Below are 23,089 nucleotides of genomic sequence, written 5' to 3' on the forward strand. Positions count from 1 at the left end.
TATCGGTCGGAACTAATATTGTGGAACCAATATCACAGACGAGATGCAGGAGTACGCCAGTCACCTTATTATACTGTTTCGTGTCGCACGATATGAAATACCGAGTAATCTTAATTAGAAATCTTAATGAGAATCGAGTATCTTGTATACTTCGAATAATCATGCGTAAAAGTTACTTTGACATGCTTTAAGACATGCTCAAGACATGCTTTAAAAGTTACTCTGTATTTCGAGTTCTATTAGTTATTTTACTAAAAAATTCGATTGCAAGATGGTCAAGGGAGTGCTTGTTGATATCATTACCAAAAGAAATTGTTATAAACATTAAACAGCCGGAAATATTAAATTTATCAGTGAATGTGTTCAATAAATTCATGCGCGCGAATATTCATGGTTCAAAAGTTACTCTGTATCTCGGGTTCTATTAGGTATTTTTACTAAAAAATTGGATGGCAAGATGGTCAAGGGATTACTTGTTGATACCATTACCAAAAGAAATTGTTATAAACATTAAGCAGCCAGAAATAACAAATTTATCAATAATTAATATCGCGGCGAACGAAATCTAGCGAAGTTAGTTTGGGGTGGGGGAGTTGCGCACCGCGCACCGCGCACCTGATCTCGGCGGCCGCGCTCAGTCCGTCAGTCGTGGTGCGCACTCAGGAGGGAGCGGAAGGGCTCCGGGACCAGAAGAACGAAGGACCTTGGAGTTGACCAGAGGTTCTCCAGAGCTGCCCTGGCCCACCCTGACCACCCTGGCCTACCCAAATCAGCATGCTGTTGATATTGCAAATTACGGCAAAAAAAGCAAAAGTAGGACTTCTGAGGACCTTTGCCGCCTAGATAGAACCTTTATCTAACGCTTTTGACTACAAAACAGTATTATCTTTGCATTATTAAGAAATAAGAGCGGGACTCCCGTACCCTTGCAAACTCGTGTACGGTGTGCGGAACTAGGGAGGGGATGCGCGCCGGGGCCACCGCCTTAATGCTTTCCTTGTTTTCCCCTGGTCCACCTTCAGCTTCTTGGTAAGCTCCTTTGACTAACTAACCGAAAAGCACAGTTTTTCATCGTCACCTTTTTTCGTGGATTTCTAATTGAAATTTGCTTCAGAACTTTTCAAAAGTTCCTTTTTTTAAAATTGATATTTCTTGCCTAAAATTGGTATTCCTTCGATCGGAGGTCCTTTCATTTATTATAGGTATATGGTCTAAGCTTCTCGTGGATCTAGTTGCAACATTTGTCGTTTGTCAGCGTAGAGGGCGTAAGAAATTTAGTTGTTGTTAACGATGTCGGTATTCAGATTGTGAGACACGAAACCCCATATGGTGATTGGTCTACTCCTATACCTCGTCTGTGGTGCTACCATTCGATCACAGATGGTCTGTGATTCCAGAGAGGAAATGAGAGTGCTCACGCCCGGGATTTTAGTGTCCCCGGTATAGTGCTGCCCCCTAGTCTAATTTTTAGCCTGGATCAGAACCTGCATCATCTTACCTGCATCATTAGCAGCGGATTCCAAATAATGCCAGAGTGGATCCTACTTCTATGTTAAAAGAGGCTCTTCTATGTAGGCTCTGATCCAGCCTAAAAGATTATGCAGGTTCTAATACAGGCTAAAAAGATGATGCAGGTTCTGGTCCAGGCTAAAAAGTTGATGCAGGTTCTGTTCCAGGCTAAAAAGATGATGCAGATTCTGTTCCAGGCTAAAAAGATGATGCAGGAAAAGTGGGAATACTAAAACCCCGAGCGTGAGCACTCTCATTTCCTCTCTGCGCTAGATTTATTTTATCAGCAACATCGTTACCAACAGAGTACCAAGCGCTCAACATTACCGATAACCCACAAATTTGCGTGTACATTGGAAATGGTATTTATGAAATATGTATTACAACAATACGAGACATATTAAATTATTTTTGCTTCTGTACGTAACATTCTTCCTTCAAAGCAAGCAACGGTTGACACTGTAGGGATCTTAAGTCTTCGATTTCATAACAGTCTCCGTTTATTTCAATGTAATATAAACAAGGATAATCTTACACAAAGTTTCTATAATGTTCTCATTATATTATATTCCTTGATAAACTTATCTATCTACAATAGCAACAGTAGACACCTAGTTACAATGAAATCTAGGGAAAAGTTATTTGAAAATATCCATACATGAACATTCGAACCGCTTAAGTACCACTTAGTCATTAGTACACTGTAATTAGAAGTCTGTAAATTAAAATATATAGCAATGCAAACAAGAATTAAATCACTCCAAGTATTTCTAAACGACTGTTGACTACGTAGAAAAGTAACTAAATGCGGCGGATGTAATTCAAGTGCCAATAAATAAGTAGCAAATGACTCGAACAACAGGATTCCTAGGTATCCTGGTTTTTCTTCCTTAAGCCTTCCATCATACAAATTCTTTCTAACGATTTCAAGAATCGCGTTCTTGCTCAGTTCCACACGGTGAATTCTCCGTAATAGATTACCGGGCGTCCGCAATACTGTGTCACACACTGTCAGTGTCGGCTTGAAGTAATCTTCGGGAAACTCTTCAGAGACTGAGCATAATCTCGCAGGTGCAGCCATGGGCGAACCAAAACACGTCGGTGTACAGCTGGTTTCCGCTTCCTTCCAGTGCTACTAGCCTCTTCTGCACGAATTGCTGCCGACACTTGCTGGTGTAGCCCGTGGGAAGGGAACAAATCCCGTTGCACATAGATTGTCTGAAACAATGACAAATTAATTAAGCCGCACGATTCATAATCTCACGTGAAAGTTAGAGCTCAATCAGCTACCCTGACCAATGTTTGTAATCGTACTTTGCGAGCAAAAGGCGGTCATTTTGGTGCCAAGACCATGTTGGGAACAGAATTTGGTCTCTATTTGCTATGGATTTGCCACCAAAACTTGTCAACAAATTCCGGGCTTAATGCGGAAACAGAAGGCTCGGTATTTGAGTGCAAATCCATGCCAAACCTGCCCTCGTCAAGTCCACAGTGCTCCAATGCAATAATTCAATTACTCACGTGCACTGTTCGACCTTCACAAGCTGCGTATACTTCTGATCCGATTCCGAAAGGTTCACCACGTACATCCAATTCCCCTGGTTGTTAAGTGCTACCTTCGGCGTGTGGAACGTCGCCTCGGTCGGGCAAAGATTAATGGCACCGGGGTTAGTCTGCCTTTTCTTACGTTCCTTGGCCAGTTTGCTGTATCTCAACAATGGATTTTCGTACAGGGTGCGAGGCGGAGTTTTATTCTCCCGCGTGTATCTGCATGGAACAAACCAAAATCAATTTAAACCCCAGCTGCCCAATTTTACAGTTCTCGCTGTTAAGGCTACCGGGTGTGAGCCCTGTCCTGGAGGAATTATTTTCCCAACGTTTCGCAAGCATTGCATCCAGAGGGTCGAAGACACACTTATGTCAGTATCATATTTGTACCATAATTTCTCCAGGTCAAGGTTTACACCTAAAAGTCTTGACAGTGAGAACTGTACACTGCCGGGCCGTGAAAGCCTCAAATCTCTAACTCAATTGAGAAGAAATCTGAACAGACGATTGCATCAATTCTCCCGGAGAATCTTCGAGAAAATAATTCTCGAGGTAGGATTAATAATCACCTGGGTGTCCACCATGCTTGACCATGTCCGAGCGAGCTCAAAGATTGCGTCTGCGGGTAGACTGATCGATCTGTGCTCAAAAACGGATTTCTGTGGTTGTGATCCGGTACATTGTACCTGTAACTGATCGCAGAAGCGTTCTTCGTTATTAAATTGATAATTAGATTTTGTGCATTTTTGAGAAACATGAATAGGAGGAATTTTAAGCTGTAACATAGACAAATTAGAAGAATTGGATTATATCGATGTGTGGTTTTCAATTTTTTAACATTATTAAATACAGAAGGTTTCTTTCTCTAATCATTCGACTCTTAATTAATCTACAATTGATAATTTAGGAATTCGATCTCTATTTCTTGCCGTTGGTACAGACAATTTTTATTTTGCATCAAGATCCACAGTCTACCGACAATGTTAGCGGAACGAGATCGGGAGCAGAAAATAAAACATGGCGCGAACAGTTGCATCACGAACAAGGGGTGATCCGCGTATCGCGTAAAAGCGTTGACAACGGTGAAAGGCGAGGACGCAGAGCGGATCGGCCGGTGTCACGCAGTGAATTAGCATTCGAATTACCCATTTTGTTGAGTGTCGTTCAACGGCGATCCATAAATTAAAGGTGGCTGCCCTCGCGGAGGAAACCGAGGCGGCAGGAATGGTAACGGCTGCGAGTGTAATTCCGGCTGCCCCCGCGGGGGGTAATCGTAACCCTCGGAGTAATCTGGCACCGGCCTTGAACAGAATTTCCTTGACCTTGAACGATTTCGTCACGGAGAAAGTTATCACTAAGAGAACATTCTTCGATAAGGCGTTCGTTCGATAAAAGTCTAATTTCTATTCGAAAATCGATCGTTGCGGAACCACGTATCGCGATCACCACATTCTACAATTTAAAAATGCCGTGATTGCATTGACAAATCTTTTACTTGATAATAGTTGTTGTGAAACTTCCACCGGCATATTTGCGCCTTTTTCCTGATCACAATGAGACGATACAATTTGGATCATCTTTACTGGTTCAATTTCTGTCGCGTTTTCAATCATAAGTCGCAAATATCCCAGTAAAAACTTCACAAAAAAATCATTACAAACAAAAAAGTATTGTCACCGGAAAGAGATCAAGGAGACGTTACTGTACTTAGCAAAAAGAATTAACTGTTTAGCATCCGAGGTTCGGAAATAACTTTTTGCGAGCTCGCGACCTAGAAATGTCTGTCCATAGACGTCCAATACTACTTCGTTATTTTCCTGCAAGATTTCAGTGCTGCTCTTGAATAAATTCAGAATGAATTATTGAAAGTCCACTACCATCGAGCATTGTAGTCGTCTTTGGACTCGTCTCTCAGTACAGAAGCGAAGTCGAAGCTGCATTTGTCCACGAGAAATTTAATCAGCTGCCTGCAACAGAAAGAAGAGTCAACGCGTCGATAAAAAAGTAAAGTAGGACAATATGGTACGTCCTTTGCTACATTGTTAGAACGATCTTCGACCTACTAGATGCAAATTTGCAGCGACATGTATCACGATACGGACCTGACATCCGAGCATCTCGAATGACCCCTTGACTCGAGTTCAATAGTAACTGTTTCAGATGAATAAAAAATTGTGCCTTGCCATGCGTTATTCATGAACCCATGGAGATCGGCCATGTTTTATAGGCAGCGGCAATTTAAATTGAAAATATCTCCGAAAGAAACCGTACTTGAATATTTTTTAGTTGTTTCATCGTTCTTTGAAGTCAAATTGTCTTTAGATGCGGTGCAATAATTTATTGAGTGTACACGGTCGGAAGTAGAAATTATTTATTTATGCTATCGAAGGGGCCATACTGATCCACTGGCGACGGCCACCATCTTATCACGTGAAGCGTTCACTTTGGTATGAAGTCCCTTAACGAAGACTCGTCGTACGTGAAAAGATTTTGCACCAGTATTCTCGCGCTAACAGTTTCAAATTAATCAAGAAGGCAAAAGCTATGTTTACCGGGGCTGTTATCTATCGTAAGTTTGTAGAACCCAAATCGATTGTCGGCCGACCTAAAATTCCGCGAGGGAACGTGCGAATTGCCTGCGTAAACAGGCCGACAAATTTTCGTCTACGTCTGAACCCCGAAGAACTTTCTCCGACGCCGGGCTAGAGATCTGTCCCGATGTATAATTCATGGTCCACGCCTAAAAGCTGTTTTCTCGTTGCTCGTCACCGCCATTCCGAGGATGGCGTTCGCTGCATCTCGATCAGAAAGCGCTTCCCGTCTGGGGAACACCGACGCCGGCCGACTTTCGAATGATCCCACAATTATGAATAGTCAATGGATTAATCTCGAACTTGTACGGTACTTTGATCCGTCTCGGCAATTCATTATTTTTGGCAAACTATAATTGTTTTATTCTAAACACTGTTTAATAATCTGATTAACACGGGTTTCACAATTGTCCAAGTATAGAAATTGATTTTTGAACAAATGAGGCTCTGAGGTGACCTTGGACTTTTCGAAATATTGGAATAAATGGAAAACAAATGACAAGAAGTATGTAATGCCGTGTAAAATTTCCTATGAAATATTTTCCGTCACTGCATTTCTGGTTAGCGTTTCTACATTTCGTTTATCAACACAATCGAGGCAGTGTTCTTCAAAGAAATTTGACACGATCACGGAAACGATCTCAAATTAAAGTCCTGGGGTTACCGGAAAACAACAAACAATACGAGCTATTATCGTTTCCTGTTATGCATCTGCTCTTTGTTTATGCAATTGCATTGTGAAGGCATTGTCAAGAAATCGCGCATCGGCGACAGACACTCTGCACAGACCCGAAATCGATGCCAAATTTTCAAGTTACTTCAATTCTGATCTTCGAGTTTCCACTGGAAACAGCTAATGTTTCTCTGCTCTAAATTGTTCAATAATAATTGTCATTAAAACACCGGGTGATGGAGTATATTCAAAGCTTCAGAAACTAATTGCTAAAGTCACGAAGTTGTCTGTCTCTATCCTATATATAGTTATCTACGAGTGACCCTGTGAACTTAAGAGAAAGTCTATATTTTTAATCTACCAGAAATTGCGGTACAGTTTGCAATAAACGATTTCGAGATAAACGCATGTTGATCTGACAACGTTTTTTAAACGATGCAGGAATGTTACAGACAATGCGTGTCGTTCAGTTATAAATCAAATGGGAGTGTTCGAACGCGTGCGATAGTCAATGATAAGGCGTTTCTGAGTAGTTAATGATAGCATCGTATCGCGTGAGGCAGATGGAGGCCACTTTAAACTCTTATTGCCGAGTAAAGAGTGAATTTAAGTATCTCTGACACTCGAACTCGAACGGCAGAAAATGAGTGCGTGTACAAGGTGCTCCAACTTCGATGGCCGAGTTACCGAGCACGCAAAGTATTAATTTAGCTGCTCAAGAAAACTTTATGATTATAGTATAATACAATATAGTATTATATAGTCCAATATAATATAGTATGATATGGTATAATACATATACATAGTATATTATATGTAGTATAATATAATATAGTACAATATAGAATAATATAGTATAGTATAGTATATTATAGTATAGTACATATAGTATAGTATATTATAGTATAGTACATATAGTATAGTATATTATAGTATAGTACATATAGTATAGTATATTATAGTATAGTGTAATATAGTATAGTACATATAGTATAGTATATTATAGTATAGTGTAATATATTATATAGAATAGTATATTATAGTATAATATAGTATAGTAATATAGTATAGTATAGTATAATGTAGTATAATTGTACTACAGTTATAAGTATCGTAGCCGTTCTATTGAACTTTGAACATTGAAATTTTGAACAAATTTTGGAAGTATTTTCTCGAAAAATATGTAATTTTCTCTGTTTGATAGAACAATATTGAGGTAACTTGCGATGATGGGACAATCGGCTAGCAGCGGCAAGAATCATCGAGTCATTGCCGGCAAGAAAAGACGGAAAAGGAAATGGAAACCTGCAGGTGCTGAACAATGATCGTTGACGACGATAACTTTCGCGCGTTCCACGGATCGATGAAACATCGAACAGCAGGACTATCGATCGTAACGGGCCCGATAATTATCTAGCAGGGCATGACCGCCTCAAGGCCACGGTCACGCTACGATGATTAAAGAATTAACCGTATCGGAACCGACGTAACAGTCTTATTCAGGTCGCCATTAGTCTTTACGTAACCGGCGATCGCTTTCGGCTCGAGATTCCTCGCAGAAATCTACAGAACGATCCAAAAACTGGACGATCTCTCTATGTATATCTTTGCCAATCGAATCGAACGATCGTGTACGCCGCCGACGCACCGTGAGATCTCAGTCATTAATCTCTCTTTCAAAACATGAATAAAGCGATCAGTGGAACGCGGTACGAAGTGGTGAATCGATGCTGAATAAATTAGTATATGTTTAAGGTCAAGCTTCAGCATCACACCAAGGACTCCTCCCACGTCGAACAATTAAATGGTACACTGCGAGCAAGGAAAGTATTCGAGCCGAACAAGCACAATACATTGTTTCGTATCGTTGATGAACTTTTGCTATTAATTCATTACGCTTGTTCTTACTACCGAGTGAAACGTACACTGGAGAAAATATTTATCTGTTTAAGGGCCCGGTCTTCGTAGATTCGCGATAAGGTAGAGTGACTACATTACCGTCAAAAAATAGTTTTACGTGCCTCAAGTTTTTGTCCTTATCCAAGCATTTTTATGCCATTTTTGCTAATGCCACCGGATATCTTAAGACGGATCCTAAGTCTGTATCTGAAAGCTGTGAATGGAAATGATTAATTAAAAAGTCACGTGACTATCCCGAGCCCTTAATTGAAAGGCGTATTCAATTAAACACACACACTAATATTGGTCGTAGTTTCGATTTCCTGCCCAACTGTGTCGCCTTCTGGTTTCAATTTATTTCCTCGATAAAAATGCATATCGATTGAACCGTTAAATATAAAAATCATTAATCTCGATCGCGATCTTTACATTTTGCTATGCATTGCTCAACCGTATAACCAATCACCCACTTTCTGGTTTCAATTAACTTCTTCGACGAAAACGAATACTAAATCACACATTAAATGTAGAAGTCATTGATCCCGGTCAGTGTCTTTCTACTTTACTACGCGTTGCTCAACTGTGTACCCAACGAGCCACTTTCTAGTTTCAATTTACTTCTTCAACGAAAACGAATATTAAATTGCATATTAATTCTAAAAGTCGTTTATCACTGCCTGCAAGCGAAAGAACTCGGTGAAACATGAAACAATTTAATTTATTATTTCAAAAATTAAAATACAGGCTCAAGCGTCACCGTCATAAATTATTGAGGAGACTCTCTCTTTGTCTAATTGTTAGAAATATTTACTGTCAACAAGAACCTTACGTCTTTCCACACTTCTTTCACACTCTCTCCCATCAGTTCACAATGGAACTTTTTCCCACTTTCTCGTGATGTCTATTGAGCCGGGACAGTAAATGTTTCCAACAAATAATACGACTGACAAAGAGAGCGTTTTGTAATAATTTATAACGGTACTGAATCATGTGGCGGTCTCACACGTGGTACACATGTAAAGGGGACACCTGGGGCTGTATCCTAATTTCTTTCCAAATTTTTCAATTTTCTCCTGCTATGGAAATATTGGAGAAAAATAAAAATAACTTTTTTCAACTGAAACAATTACCTTTACGATTTTGTTATAAACACCTAAAAATTGAAATAAGCGTATGAAACAGTAGAAAGCTGGAAAGAATTTAAAACAAAAAGGAAGAATTTATTTTGCATGAAGGCTCGCAATCTGTTGATCGCAACATCCGCATTATTTAAGAAGCAGTGGGAAGTTTATGAAACTTCCAGCTTCAAGAACGGCTTCAATTTGCTGTTCGCTTCGCGAAGTTGCAAAGGTACGATCTGCGGGTGACAGCAGTTTGATCATGTCTCCTTTCATCTTGCACAACTTGCTCCCGATTCGAACCTTCGCAACCCGCCTCTATCCGACACAACTTTCCTCATCCGGTGGCATTAGAAAAAAAAAAAAAAAAAGAAAAAAGAATGACAACAACCACGCAATTTTACACGCCTTTTTCTAAGGAAAAAAGAAGAAGAAAAGAAGAGAACGATTCGCCGTTACGATGTGCCACTTAGGCGCTCGCGAACAAAACGCTCCCGCGCCGCGTCGCAAATCTATGATGTCAGATTTATTATCGCATTTGCATGATAATGCGCGGGCTCTTAACAGCCGCGGGAGAGTGAAGCGATATCTCTCCAAGGTGTCGGTCGCGTATTGTCCGTTCTCGCAGAGTAATCGAAAGAAAAAAAAGAAAAAATGCTACCATTCGTCGTAATACGCGGGAATTGTTATGCAGATCGAGCTATAAATTCGTTTCGCCTTCAACGGAGCGCCCGGTGTTAATAACAAACTGCTGACAGTAATGTGAATTCCAATTTTTACAATGTTATTTACGAAACGGGGATTGCCTCCGTCCTCTTTGTCTTCTGTTCCATTCTTGGCCCTCGTTGTCCCGATTGTTCGATGAACAAATGCTTTCAGCGGAATGTTTTAAGCTCAAACTGCTGAGCAGTGGATTTATGTGGAAAAATAAAAATTGTACGCGTTAATTACGAGGAGCTACGTAGACCTTCGTTTCTTTTCTCGATCATTTGAACGAGTTGAAATTATTATCTGCAGACTAAGAAGAATGAATCAAAATTTGTATATCGCAAAACGAGGACTCGAGCCACGTTCTGTTACCACAATAGCACACTTGTTTAAAAATATCAGAAAGGCGAATAAAATATAAATTCGAGAAATCTCGGCAATTTGCCATAAGCAGCGCCGATTGAACGCAAAATTATGAATCGGCGGGGACTTGAGTGGGTTTCCAAAAAAGATCGCTCGTTCTCCAAAGAATTCAGAAAAATACGGTTCGATGTCTCGCCATTAATATTCTCAATGGCGCCGGTGGGACGAGTGCTGCATACGAATCGTGCATTTCGAGGCGGATTTTGGGAAAGTCTCGAAATCGTGATCGCGGAAGTGTTCTAGTTTGGGGTCGCGTTCGTGAAAGTGTGCTTAATAAATTTCATAAAATTCAATTACTTCGGCTGTCATGATTCCCGGCGTATTAATAAAGCCCTTTGTTCTAGATTATTTTTCTACAGTTAAAAAAGTTCAACTACAAGCAAGAATAATTGGATATCCCACGGTTCCCGCAAAACGATCTCGGGATTTTAAGAAGAGCAGAGTTCCCGAAGTGTTTCGCGGTACTGATTAATTCCGTTTATTATATTCTTATTTTAATTGTTTAGCCACGGGGATGGGTTCGAGCGCTGCCAATGAAGGCCGTCGGGTTTTTCTAGAATGTCGGACCCGTGTAACAAGAGTATGGCGTTTGTTCCGTTCTTTTTTGCTTGTTACGCTTAAACTGAATGAAACGAGTTTCTTACCGGGGATAATGATCGGGGCTCTCGCAGAACGTCTGGCCCGGCTTCGCGCAATTAGGCGTGTGTCCTGGTGGCGCTGGAACAAAAGGCTCGAATTGTGGTCGTCCGGGACATCCGTATTCGATGCACGGCTGGCTATGCGCGTTCGCCAAGGATAGCTGAAATCGAATTCGGTTTTCGTCTAAATATAACCACGTGGAAAGATCAACAGCAATAATCTGCGTTAAATTAACTGTAGACAATAGGCCTTGGCTTCGCAAACGGCTTTTCCTAGACTACCGGAACTCGTCTTCCATTCTATTTTCTATTATCCAGCTCGTACAATGCACTTTTATTTCGTCTAACCCTTTGCACACATAATATTTATAGTATTCAGCTATTTTCTATATAATTAATAGAACAAATTGAAATAGCTATACTTTTGAAGCACATTTCAAACGAGACACTTAAAACAGATAGTTAGGAAGAAAATTGAAGTAAAGCGTCTTATTTGAAATGTACTTCAAAAGTACAAGCAGTTATTTCAAATGTACTTTATCGATTGGTCCTAATTTTGAACAGTTTTTTGTACTAATTATATAGAATTATATATTGCTTAGACCAGTTATTACTAGAAACAGGATAACCGCATTTTTAAAGGATATTGTAGAATCAAATTGATTGGATTTTTTTATGAAAAATAGTGATCGAATTTTAAACGATTTTTTGCTGGAATTCCCAACTGAGTATTGAAATGGATAATGTTCTTATTACGGGGCATCAAAGAGGAACGAAGTTTGCATACAACGTTGGTGCAAGTAGATTGCAGCGATATACGTAATTAGAGCGCTATTTCTATAAAATTTTCCTCAAAGATTATTAGGAGAAATCTCTGCCCGGTTGCGGAATCCGAGTGATTCATGCTCCTTTGAGGCGGTTTCGATGGCTCGCGCTGCACATAATGCGTGAACTATTTGTGATATTAAATTCAGGATTGAAAATACCACTTCACACTCGCGAATATTAGACGAATATTCCAGTTGATAATATTGCAATTCGAAAGATCCTCGTACCTTTAAAATGGCGAAATCAGAAGGATTCAAGGATTTTCATTTGATGTTAGAGCTTCGTGAAAAATCACTGACGAATTCTTTCGTGCGATCTCTTTAGGAAAATCGCATGCTCTTATGACATTGCGCAGTAGACCGCGAGATACTAATCGGGATAAAGATCGCGAAACGAATAGAGAACCCGCGTTCGTCGCGAGCTATCGAGGCGAGCATAAAGAATAAAGCCGCGAGGCATCCGCGAATCTGTTCCCGTCGGCCTATTTCCGAATCTGGAATTTTGAAACGAGCGATCGTTATCTGACCCCGGTCGTTAACACGGATTTAAGTCTGACGTAATATCCTGGTGCAGCGGCGTTTAACTGCTTTCTTATGCCACTTTCGATTGACTCATCCGTATGACACAGCCGGCACCGTGTTTCATCGGATCACGACGGATATCAGTCGTGTACCGAGAAATCGCTTTCGTTCTGATGATTCGTGAAACAAACATGGCGAAACCGCGTCATCGTAGACGCGCCAGAAATGTTAACCAGCCCTGTTTTCATCTGCGCGCAAGCCCATCTAAAAAACCATCACTATGCACTTGTCCTTCGAACGAAAATTAACGTTGAAAAAATTTATTAAAAAAATAAGATGTTTCGATCGATGACCGCTTTACCGGTTTCGTAAGGTAATTGGTGAACTGGAGATTTTTATCCAAAAAGATACAACACGCACGCTAATTTCTAAAGAAGAAAATTGGGCATAATTATAGTAATTACAGTAATTAAAATATATATTAGTCCCCGAACAATGGATTGCAATATGCACTCCGTACATTAGGAAGTACAATTAGTATCACAACCAAACGTAGGCTGTCCCGAAAGTTTCATTTTTTATTGATGCGCACAAATTCGGAATAATTTTTTAAAGAAACTAACGAAGCGGTGAAGCAAGAGGAAGTTTAGGAAAGAATATAACATTAACGAACAGACGATTGCGTTTTTTAACCGTATTCTTTGTGCACATTGCGAATAAAACTTTTTGGGACAATTTTATAAATTATAAGTAGACTGCAGACTTTGTTGTGTAAAGATTTAAAGAATCGAATAGCATCGATATAGTACTTTCGACCTAGTAAATATATTAAAGAAAGAAAACTGTTCCTAGGTGGCTCTTTCATGTTATATAATTAAACTGCGGATTTTTATGCAAAATAAAAATTGATCGTGTCGATTACAAGAAGCAGGAGCTACATAAAAATTAATTGTCTACTATATTATTTCAAACTTACTGAACCTGTCAAAAGGAAAAATTAACTTTTATGTGGCTCCTGTTTCTTGCATTCAAAGTGATAAATTTTTATTCTGCATACAGATGCGCAGCCTACTTCTAACATAACGAATGCAGAAAATTTTTGCGGACCTTTATGCAAAATAAAAATTTTCCATCTGATTTGCAACAGACTGGAGTGAAATAGAAAATAGGTCAAAAACAACGTAACAGCATTTTAAACGGTTTCTAATGTTTTTACTGTTTTAAAATACCTATTTTTGTCATAAATGCATAAAATCCGCAGTCTAAATATACAGAATGCAGAAAAAGTTTATCTCGCGCAAAGACCCGCGATCTAATTACAACCGCACGTGCATCCAAAATTGCATCGAATTTTAATGTCGAAAAATTGAATTCCCCGTCGAAGAGCGACAGTTGCATCATGCACGCGCGAGCAACAAGCAATCCGCATCTTTTTACAGCGTGTTGCAAAGTGAATTCCGGCTCCGATGAAGATCTCCTTGCACCCAATCATTAATTACGAATGATCTAACATCAGTGGCAACGAAGATTTTCGTTCGGCTTTCACGGTGTGCACGAAACACGACGTTCGTCTCGCAGAGATCGGGCCGTGGCTGGCAAGTCGCGGTGTCATGTCGCCGTCACGTGTGCGACCGTAAAACGCGTGTCCCTATAGTCTATAGACACGCGCCTCGAAAGAAGAAGCTGCACTTTCACGCACGATTCGCGGCGGTAGAGACACGCGAGCAGAGTTGCGAATTAGAAACGTCGTTTAGACGCTTCCGTGAATTTTTACGCGGTCCCGTTTCGCGTGCCGCGATTCTTGCCGCAACGAGACGATTCCTGTGGCAACCGTTCCGTTTAAGATCCGCCGGCACGTCGGCCATTCAGCTTCTAATGAGCTTTTAATGTCTCCATAATGCGGCACTTTATTGCCAAGCTGCCGACGACCGTAAAAAATGTTATACTCGCTGTATAATGGCCGACTAGACTGCCGTTTATACGGATTATAAAGGAAACGAGTCTTTATTGCGGATTATGCCTTGTACATTGAAATTGCAATGCGCGGATTTCGAAATCGAGTTTAATGGGAACGAAACGTTGTGTACATGTACTTTTCAGAAATAGCAGCAGGATTCGATTTGTGTAAAACGATATTCTGTTCAAAAGAAAAGTGCATCTGAATGTTTTTAGGACATCGTCGTCCTTGGAACCGTTCGATTTCTTGTTCCAATGTTTCTTTTTGTATAATTGCAACTGAAAAAGACGAGAAGCTTAACCCAGCCGCACGGACTGCATATGGATGAAGTTTTCCGACTTACAGTTGCTTTTCGGGAAAAAACTATTCTGAATGATTCTATTTTTACGACTCGCGGTAATTCTTCGTGCTTGAGAAAACATTACGATGTCTCAGAAAATGTTGCACGGACATGAAATCCCAGAAAGTTAACACTGCGGAATTAGAGCTTGTTTTAGATTGTACAAATCGTACAAAAGACACCTCTGTTATGAAAGAAAAATTAATGTTTAAAGGTGCACGAAGAGTTCGCCCACATCGACGTGGCTGAAAGCGTGTTAATTATACCTTTGAAGTGTATAAAGTTAGTTTAAGCGAATTTCAGAATTGAGAACGTCACATACGTGCGACAAAGGCGGCAGCGGATGTGTCGAAGAAGCAGGTATTCCAAATACGCGCCGCTTCCTTTAATTGCAGAGATGATCGAAGAGTTGGATACCGCGGCGAGCCATAAAGGGGAACGCGGTAATAAACGTGCCATCGATTGATCACTTACGATTATCAACAGGTCCAAGAGAGGCCTCATTTTTTCGGGCTGGTGACGTGCCTATCGCCGAGGGCGCAGGATGCTTTTGACGGACACTTAACCAGGGCTGTCGCTACGCTTCCCGTAATCGTGGATCTCGATCGCACCTCGCAAACACCGTTCGCGGGGCAGGTGTCTCTTTGGGAACGTAACGGCTAAATCACATAATTGCCGTTGCGTGAGTCCCGTCGAAGGAATCCACGGTGACACGAGAAACGGGGAAGCGCGTGCCGGTAACCGCGATAGAGGATGCGCCTAGCAGCGAGCTGTACGGATCGCGGAAACGCTGACACGTAATCATCGAGTCGCTCGGGTGTTGACAGGTATTGTTTCCCCGCGGCTGGATAATGATCCGCCTCCTCCGGCGGCCGGTTAACTTTAGACTCCCGCCGGTAAACTGTGTGAATTGAGAAACAATTAAACAATGCTCCAACTGATAAGCGGTTCGAGCGTCGGAACCCGGGGGAAAAATAACAAAAAGAGGCCCCCGACTTCAGAGTTACACGGTAACGTGTTCACCCAGGATTATTACAGGCACCATTCGATGAAACTCGTTGATAGCCTGCCGGCGCGCAGGGAAATTTCTAAGGAACATCGGCCAAGTGTGAAACCATTGTTGTTCACCACTTTCGGAAAACGAGTTAGCACCGGATACTATCGTGATCTACCGCTATTATGAATTTTATGCTCCGGGGAAGACATTTCCAAACTTCTAGCTCCTCGTTTCCGTGATAATATCAGTTTTATTAACGTATCTGACGTTCGCAATCTCGTTAACTTAAAGATAGTAAAATTAATTTCGTGAGCTCTGTTGTCATAGCACACATTATTTTCAGCGATCTCATGACTTTCTTCTGTTAAACCGTTTCAACGTATCATAAAGGAGGTACGTAGCTAAACATTTTAACAATGAACAAAAAGAAAATAGTAGAGTTCCGAAACCCGGACACCGGAGGGTAGTAGGTTCATCCCCTAAGCGCGGATGTAGGTCGCTCTAGCTGTATGCAGAGTTTCACAAACGACTTGTCACACTTGGCTGATGCGGCTTAGCGAGATCATTGATATCAAACGTTTAGGAAATCGCTACCGCGAGACCCGGTTAGTCAGTTTACCTGGAGACTTTGAGTTCAGAGAAACTAGGTAGACACTCGGTATTGCTTGTTTAGCTTCCCATCACAAGCGAAAGAGATTTACAGCGCGAGAGGGTGGGACGTTTCGTCGCCGCACTTCGCAGAACGGGTGCAGGGTGTACCAAAGGGAGATACCAGAAGAGACTGATCGCGGGCAGGTATTTTTCGAGCACTGTTTTATGACACTGTCGAACCGTGAAGATGCGACTGCATCGGCTACCTTGATCACCCGGCACTCTGTCACTCTGTGTATTTCTGCTCTGTCGGGTTCGGGCTCTGTCAGAGTTAGTTCGGCGCTATTTTACGCGCGGCGATCTTAACTATAGCAACGTGGGTACTCGTATCTATACCCGTACCCGCGTCCGTGCCCCTTCCTCGTGGACCCGTGCACGAGTTCCGATCTAGGGGGCACCTGGGTGGGGTACGCACGATATACTTTCACTGGCGTCCGTGGTCCGAGTACTGTCCGGTCGACCTTATACGTTAACGAGGCCCGATTGACAGTCATTTTCCTGAAACGTGTCGGCAGAACGAGATCAATGAAGTCATGTTACCTGAAAGGTCGACTGTCCGCTGTTGCTTGTCATCTCGTTTGCCAATCGGTAGCAGCCTGGTCGACAATTGACGCCGTCACGACCGCTGACGCCACCGTGGCGTCATGCGAGTCTGAGGTCAATGGCCGCTGACGCGACGCTACGGAATTCTTTCTACCGATTCATAGTTTTCACAGGAGACTGGTAGTTTGTCGATGTTTGACTGAAACGGGCGATCCTTGGTGAAAGTATTTTATACAATTGTTTTTGTAGTGTTAACAAATACTAGATATCCATTATTGTCATTTCTGGAGAACGCTTCCGGTTCCGATGTAATGACTCGGTTGCAAGTATATTTATAGGAATTGGAATTCTTGCTTGATTCATAGTGCTGTCGTTGCATTGGACATTTATTTCTTTCGTAGAGAGTTTTAACAAGTTTGAGAAAATTTAACTTGAAAAAAGATTAAAATATTCGTATGTGATTTAAATTTTAGGATCCAAGTATTCGTATAGACACCATTTTTCTGTCAGGAGTTTTGGAGCAGGAGAAAAATAGAATATGAAACCAAATTCTGTTACGAAATTTATTATAAAAGTTATTGTACAATTTTAATAAATGCTGGTGATATTGTTTTCCATTTTATCAACTAAACGCGCGCGAAACACGCACAATGCGCTCACTATACACGCAAAACAAACACAAAACAATCAGCAACAGCGCCGTTGAACGATATCAGTTCCATAATATTAGTTCTGGTCGATGCGGTAGGATGTGACACGGAATGGTAAGGAGGTCAGAGGGTCAGAGAGGAGATGAGAGCTCTCTCTCCAATATTGTGCTACCCGGAAACTCAATTCATCCAAATTGGGTGATTGGTCTACTTCTATACCTCGTCTGTAATCAAATCCTATATCATCTTTAGCCTGGATCACACCCTACACGTAGTATATCGTCAGTAATGTCGGTACCGTTTTCCTATCAGTTTGGGAATTTTGCAACTAGAGTGGCGCCAAATGCAAACTGTAACAGCCATTATGACCAAGTATATTCAGGGATGAGGTCAGTGAGGTCAAGTGAGGTGCGCTGCCAAAAATTATCAGTCCCTTGCGAGATGCCTGGGACAACGACCTCCTGAAGCTCTTCGCACCTCAGAGACCTCGGAGGAGTCCCTTGGCACTAGGCCATCGACAGCTCCAGAGGGGAATTATGTAGGGCTCCGATGAACCCTAGTAGACCCTGGAGGATCTATATAGGTCGCCGGTGGACTCTAGTAGACCCTGAAGTTTTTATGTAAGTCACTGATGGGTCCTGGTGGACCCTGGAGAAACTATGTAGGTCACCAATGAATCCTGGTGGACTCGGGCGAACATCCTTCCTCTCCTTTCCTTCTCCCACCTTCCCATTCCTCTTCATCAGTTTTCCTCTTTCATCATTCTATTCCCAACAACCCCTCTTCTCATCACTAGAATTCCTCCTGCCTTCTAGATTCCTTCTCCATCTCCCTTAGAATGTGTTAATAAAATTACACTTTGAAACAATAAAATAAATCTAGAAAAACAGTATCGGGTTAGATAAAACGTACCAGGATTGTTGTATGTAGAAATTTTATATTTCTTAGAACTGCTACGACTAACAACAAACCGTATATTCATTCGAATGTCCACTCATATTCGTCATTCGACAGTACCGGTTAGGGTCAAGCACATTCACCGTGATTTCAAAATCCCAATCCCCTTCTTATCGATAAACCTTGTTAGCGGCGGTTAATTGCGTGCTTAAATAGTTTAATCCGCACTGAAGAGGATCGCAATTGAAAGGATCGTCCTGTTCACTTTTATTAATAGGCTCGCAACATTTTACCGATGCACTCACAACTTGTAACGAAAGAAATCCACACAATGGGAACGTGTTGGTGACGTACAGTACGAAGCCAATGGTAAAAATTTTTTCTTATGTTCACGTTCTTATTTCACGATCTAACACCTAGCTTATCTATTAAATTAACGTTAGTTGAATCGTCGGTGATCGAGCGTAGTTCTTCATATGACTAAAATCTCCAGTCTAGAGTCACACAATGGAGAGAGGCACTGTCCTAATTGAAACAACTGAAATATTATTTCGCCTCCTGAATAAACTTTCTCCTTCATTTCCAGATGGTTCTCAAAGCAGTTATACCCAAGATCGTTTTCGTTTCGAGAGTTGCAATGAATTATTGACATTCGCTGGCGCTTTGGAATGTTAATATATTCACGAAAAATATTTAGGTACCGACCTAATTCAATCGAAACATTGAAGTTTCTAAGTTCGTACAGTTCTTGGTTCCATTTCTATATACGAATTTATGCGCGCAAAAGTAATTTCCAGCAGAATTGAGCAATATTACATAGTTGGTTGCCTCAAGTAAAAATTGTGAATCTAAAATTGCATAATTGAAACCATCGCATTTTTATATGATACGAAATTGTGACTCATAGGACGAACAATATATTTGACTGAATAATTGGCGAACAGTTTGTTTTAAGGATGGCGCGCGAGCCATCGCAGGACTCGATTTTGGATATTCGTGCTCAACGAATAAACTAAGAGAAAGATATTGCCATATTTGATCGAATATTCGACGATTTGTCGTACACAAACGAAAACGTTTCTTATTCGCTTTGTTAATTTTAATATAATATTCATAATCGTTGATAAATTTTTCTTTTAAGAGTCGCGTTTGCGCGTTATTATTAAATAGTAAATAATTAAAAATATTAAGGGAAGAAGAGTCCTACTTTGTGAAGAGCAGCAGGCATCACTCTGTACGCTCTTATTTGTTTAATCCCACGACATAGACGTTACACTAGAGCGCTGTGCTTTAGTCTATCTTCACTGTGGAATAAATTTTTCGTACAAATGCATTAGTACCGACGTAACCGACTGTTCCGCACATTATACCCAAGGCAAGGCTGAATAATGCCATGTAACCAAAGTAAAATGCTGTCTGAAAGAGACCGTACATTCTGAAAACGAAAAACACGGTGAGTTCATAAATTGTACTAGCCTACAATTAAAGACTATTTATATTATAAAAACATACTTAGTCTTGAAGAAGAAATAATAAAAGGAGTATATGTAGACGTATCCAGCAGTCGATGCTGCTGCTAAGAAACTTGTCCACTGCCTGTAAGAAGATAGTATGTTAAAGGATTGGACTGTTTCTGTAGAACCTTAAAACTGATCAAGTAATTCTTACCATCGATAGTCTTCAGCGTTCAGCAAAAAGTATGTACATACAATAGTAACACAAACCGTTACTATCATTAGAATAACGAATACTAGTAACATAAAACCATAGACATAATAGATTTTATATGCCCAGAATGAGGTAAAAATGAAGTACCTAAAAGAATACATCGTTTTAATCGGTTCGTAAATATTTCAGTAAGCGAATCACGGTACATACATTTCAATGAATATCGATCCGAATGGTAAAATGCCGCCAAGCATTATAATAACTAGTGGTTCCATAAACCATTTCTTTTCAGGAATAGGTCGTGGTACTGCGTTAATCCTACATGGCGCATCCGGTGTACCAGCTAGATTACGACCTAAGATGGTTCCAACCAATGTTAGGGGTAGTATCACGAATATGCAAATACACGTGACTGCCACCTGAATGAATGAAAATTGCTCTTAAAGTAATACCGGATTTTCAGTGTTATCAGAAATAGAAGAATTAGGAGAACAAGATACCGTACCATAGATCCGAAAGGTATCGCACGGCTAGCATGATAATACATGGCGATGAAGTTAATAAAGAAAGCAGTGCCACAAACAATAAGAGGTAACATAAAGGCACTGAGAATCATTTGTTTGATCCAAATTCGTCCTCCCATACGAGCGTATAAACCACCTCCGGCGTACCCGTTTATGGGCGATGTAGCAGCGTATACAAAAATTGCTGTAGAAAGCATTGAACCTCTTTCAGTGTAAAGCTCTCCAAGAATAGCAAAAATGATAACGCTAAGTACAACAACTGTGACCTACAATAAAATAGGGTGTGTCATTGCACATGTTCATTGGGTTCAAAACGTTCAATTACCAAAGTAATTACCTGATAGCCTGCACCTATCAAAGCGGAGAAAAGCATTGCATGACTAGCTGGTCTAAATACATCCCCATGAACCTGTTTCCAGCCATACTCGTCTCCTAAATCTCTTTCCATGTCATCCATCTCTTCATCCCTACTATATCTAGCATAATCTTTCCTTAATGTACGCATCAGAATCATTGAGACAAGCCCAACAAGAAAGATTACCATCATAAAGCTATTGAAAATACTGAACCAGTGGATCTAAAAGGAAACATTGGTGCATTAAATTGTAAATTTGATATTAAAAGGGTTTTGCTTCTAGTGGAGCATACCCTGTGTTGGAAGAAATTAGGATCCAAGTATTTGTCAAATCTATCTTCATATTTCACGTTACTCTTCTTCCAGTTAACTTCATAGCTGAAAGAGATAGCTGCACCTTGTTCTATCTTAACTTTGTTTTCACTGGTCAAATTCACATCAACTATTTGCTTTCCATTGTAGCCTATGTCAAACTTTTTATGTGTCCAAATGTAATAAGATACTTCTCCATTATTTTCTTCTGGATCGCCAACAACTCCTAAACGATGCCACACAAGAATCAATTAGTACAACAGTGCTAAAATGAGTACGCATTAGTAATATGCGTCAGTACAACAATATGCTCAAATGAGAAAGCATTACGAGTTACCCCAGATTGGTAAGTCATCCATGTACATCTTGTACCAATACTGATTCTTGACTGCATATATGAATGCTTTCTCTTTCTCTTCGTTTAACCTTATCTGACAATACTCTGTTTTTACAACATCAGCTGCAAACACGTAGAATAAATAATATAATTAAAACTTATTTAAATATTTGATATTGTCTATTAATAGTAATATTGTCAATTACATTTGAATTCGATTTCAAGGCCACTAAATTTAAGTTCAATGCCTTGTAGTGCCTCTGAGAATGTTTCGTGATAATGATTAATGACATTTTTCATGCCTTTACAAAAATGTAGCGAATAGTACGAATAAGTTTCTTGGCGGTTATGATATGGTCCGACTGTACTCATCCATAGGACTACTTCATCGTTATCCTCATACTGAAAACAGAAACATTGTAGAAGTAAAATTTTTTACTGAAAAATATATAGCTCCACATTAATAGACTCCGAATCAACAATAGGTTGACAGTACCTTCTCTTACGAATAGTATTTATCAGACACAGAAAATCATGATTACATATTGACCAATTGTGAAGAGATAACGAAAGAACTAATGCCAACGAGACAGAATGCACGTTATGTATTGCAAGTATGATGATCGAGTGTGCGGAACGGTCTTGGAACTTTGACATTTCGAAAATATGTCATTTCTAAATACTTACGATGTGATTGTGCTCGTCGGGACGGGCAAAAGGGAGTAGGCTAAGCGCCACAAAGTGGAATAACAATCGAGCCCGACACATGTTCATCGTGACGGGAAGGCGCGCTAGGCGCCTTATGCTACTACAGATAGAAATTCAATGATATCTGACAATGAAAACATCCCATAGATTCACAAAATGTGACTAACGTAGCAGAAACACCGGACGGACAGACATCAGTGGACACGTATTAAAATGCAACGATGACACTCTCACAGTAACCGCTAATACGCGCTGGGCTCCTAAGAACGTTTTCCTACGTCAGATGGCGCTTCCATCATGGTCGTCGCAGACGATGTTTATAGAGGTGAAACTCCAGTATTTTTCTTGTTAACCGATTCCCAGTGCGCATGCGTCTGTAAGTAGATCCCTGAATGTAGCCTCAGAACTTTGTAGTCAAGTGCGCATGCGTGTACAAATTTATGCACGAACAACTTACAGAAACGGCAACGCTGCTTGTATGTGGGTCCAAAATTTCGTGGTCACGAACAACAAAGGTTCTGAGAGTTTCATCTCTGTAAGAATGCTTGTAAAAATAGCCAATAAAGCCAACTTCCTATACCTACATAGTATACAGGGTGTCCCAAAATGTTGTACTTCCTTGAAACGGGTGATTGCTAATGTTTTGTGAAATAATTTTTTCCTTTGCGAAAATGTTCTCAGAAGTTTTATTTTT

At 40.5% G+C, this 23,089-nt stretch overlaps 2 protein-coding genes across 3 annotated transcripts; both read right to left on the reverse strand.

Moving 5' to 3' along the window:
- Positions 1–1,991: 1,991 nt before the first annotated feature.
- Spz5 (spatzle 5 Toll-1 receptor) lies at positions 1,992–17,204 on the reverse strand. 2 transcript variants are annotated; one of them, XM_076786744.1, is made up of 8 exons: positions 16,608–17,204; positions 15,228–15,654; positions 11,114–11,268; positions 4,935–5,024; positions 4,203–4,379; positions 3,627–3,749; positions 3,031–3,276; positions 1,992–2,727 (listed from the first exon to the last, which is right to left on the reverse strand). In XM_076786744.1, the coding sequence occupies exons 2-8, from the start codon at positions 15,255–15,257 to the stop codon at positions 2,556–2,558; spliced, it is 993 nt and encodes a 330-aa protein (XP_076642859.1). In that variant the 5' UTR covers positions 15,258–15,654; positions 16,608–17,204; the 3' UTR covers positions 1,992–2,555. The 2 variants fall into 2 exon arrangements, with proteins under 2 accessions (XP_076642859.1, XP_076642860.1); XM_076786745.1 differs by having other exon boundaries at positions 4,203–4,358; positions 16,608–17,199.
- A 1,307-nt stretch (positions 17,205–18,511) lies between these two features.
- On the reverse strand, positions 18,512–22,676 carry Tm9sf3 (transmembrane 9 superfamily protein member 3). The gene is made up of 10 exons (XM_076786722.1): positions 22,375–22,676; positions 21,894–22,089; positions 21,688–21,810; positions 21,332–21,576; positions 21,021–21,260; positions 20,665–20,949; positions 20,370–20,578; positions 20,160–20,306; positions 20,004–20,087; positions 18,512–19,926 (listed from the first exon to the last, which is right to left on the reverse strand). Exons 1-10 carry the CDS (start codon positions 22,459–22,461, stop codon positions 19,782–19,784), a joined length of 1,761 nt encoding a protein of 586 aa, XP_076642837.1. The 5' UTR covers positions 22,462–22,676; the 3' UTR covers positions 18,512–19,781.
- Between the last annotated feature and the right edge of the window lie 413 nt (positions 22,677–23,089).

Source organism: Halictus rubicundus, chromosome 4 (assembly GCF_050948215.1).
Source record: "Halictus rubicundus isolate RS-2024b chromosome 4, iyHalRubi1_principal, whole genome shotgun sequence".
In the NCBI taxonomy this organism is placed as follows: Eukaryota; Metazoa; Arthropoda; class Insecta; order Hymenoptera; family Halictidae; genus Halictus; species Halictus rubicundus.

What these genes read in the sequence shown, in the direction of transcription:
- Tm9sf3 (XM_076786722.1), bottom strand. Translation starts at nt 22,461, where the DNA reads ATGAACATGTGTCGGGCTCGATTGTTATTCCACTTTGTGGCGCTTAGC. An exon ending in GGATCGATATTCATTGAAAT is followed by an intron (nt 20,307 to 20,369) that starts GTATGTACCGTG and finishes GTATTCTTTTAG; the next exon opens with GTACTTCATTTTTACCTCAT. An exon ending in AACGCTGAAGACTATCGATG is followed by an intron (nt 20,088 to 20,159) that starts GTAAGAATTACT and finishes ATCTTCTTACAG; the next exon opens with GCAGTGGACAAGTTTCTTAG.
- Spz5 (XM_076786744.1), bottom strand. Translation starts at nt 15,257, where the DNA reads ATGAGGCCTCTCTTGGACCTGTTGATAATC. An exon ending in AGCCCCGATCATTATCCCCG is followed by an intron (nt 5,025 to 11,113) that starts GTAAGAAACTCG and finishes TTTCTGTTGCAG; the next exon opens with GCAGCTGATTAAATTTCTCG. An exon ending in GACGACTACAATGCTCGATG is followed by an intron (nt 4,380 to 4,934) that starts GTAGTGGACTTT and finishes AAATCGTTCAAG; the next exon opens with GTCAAGGAAATTCTGTTCAA.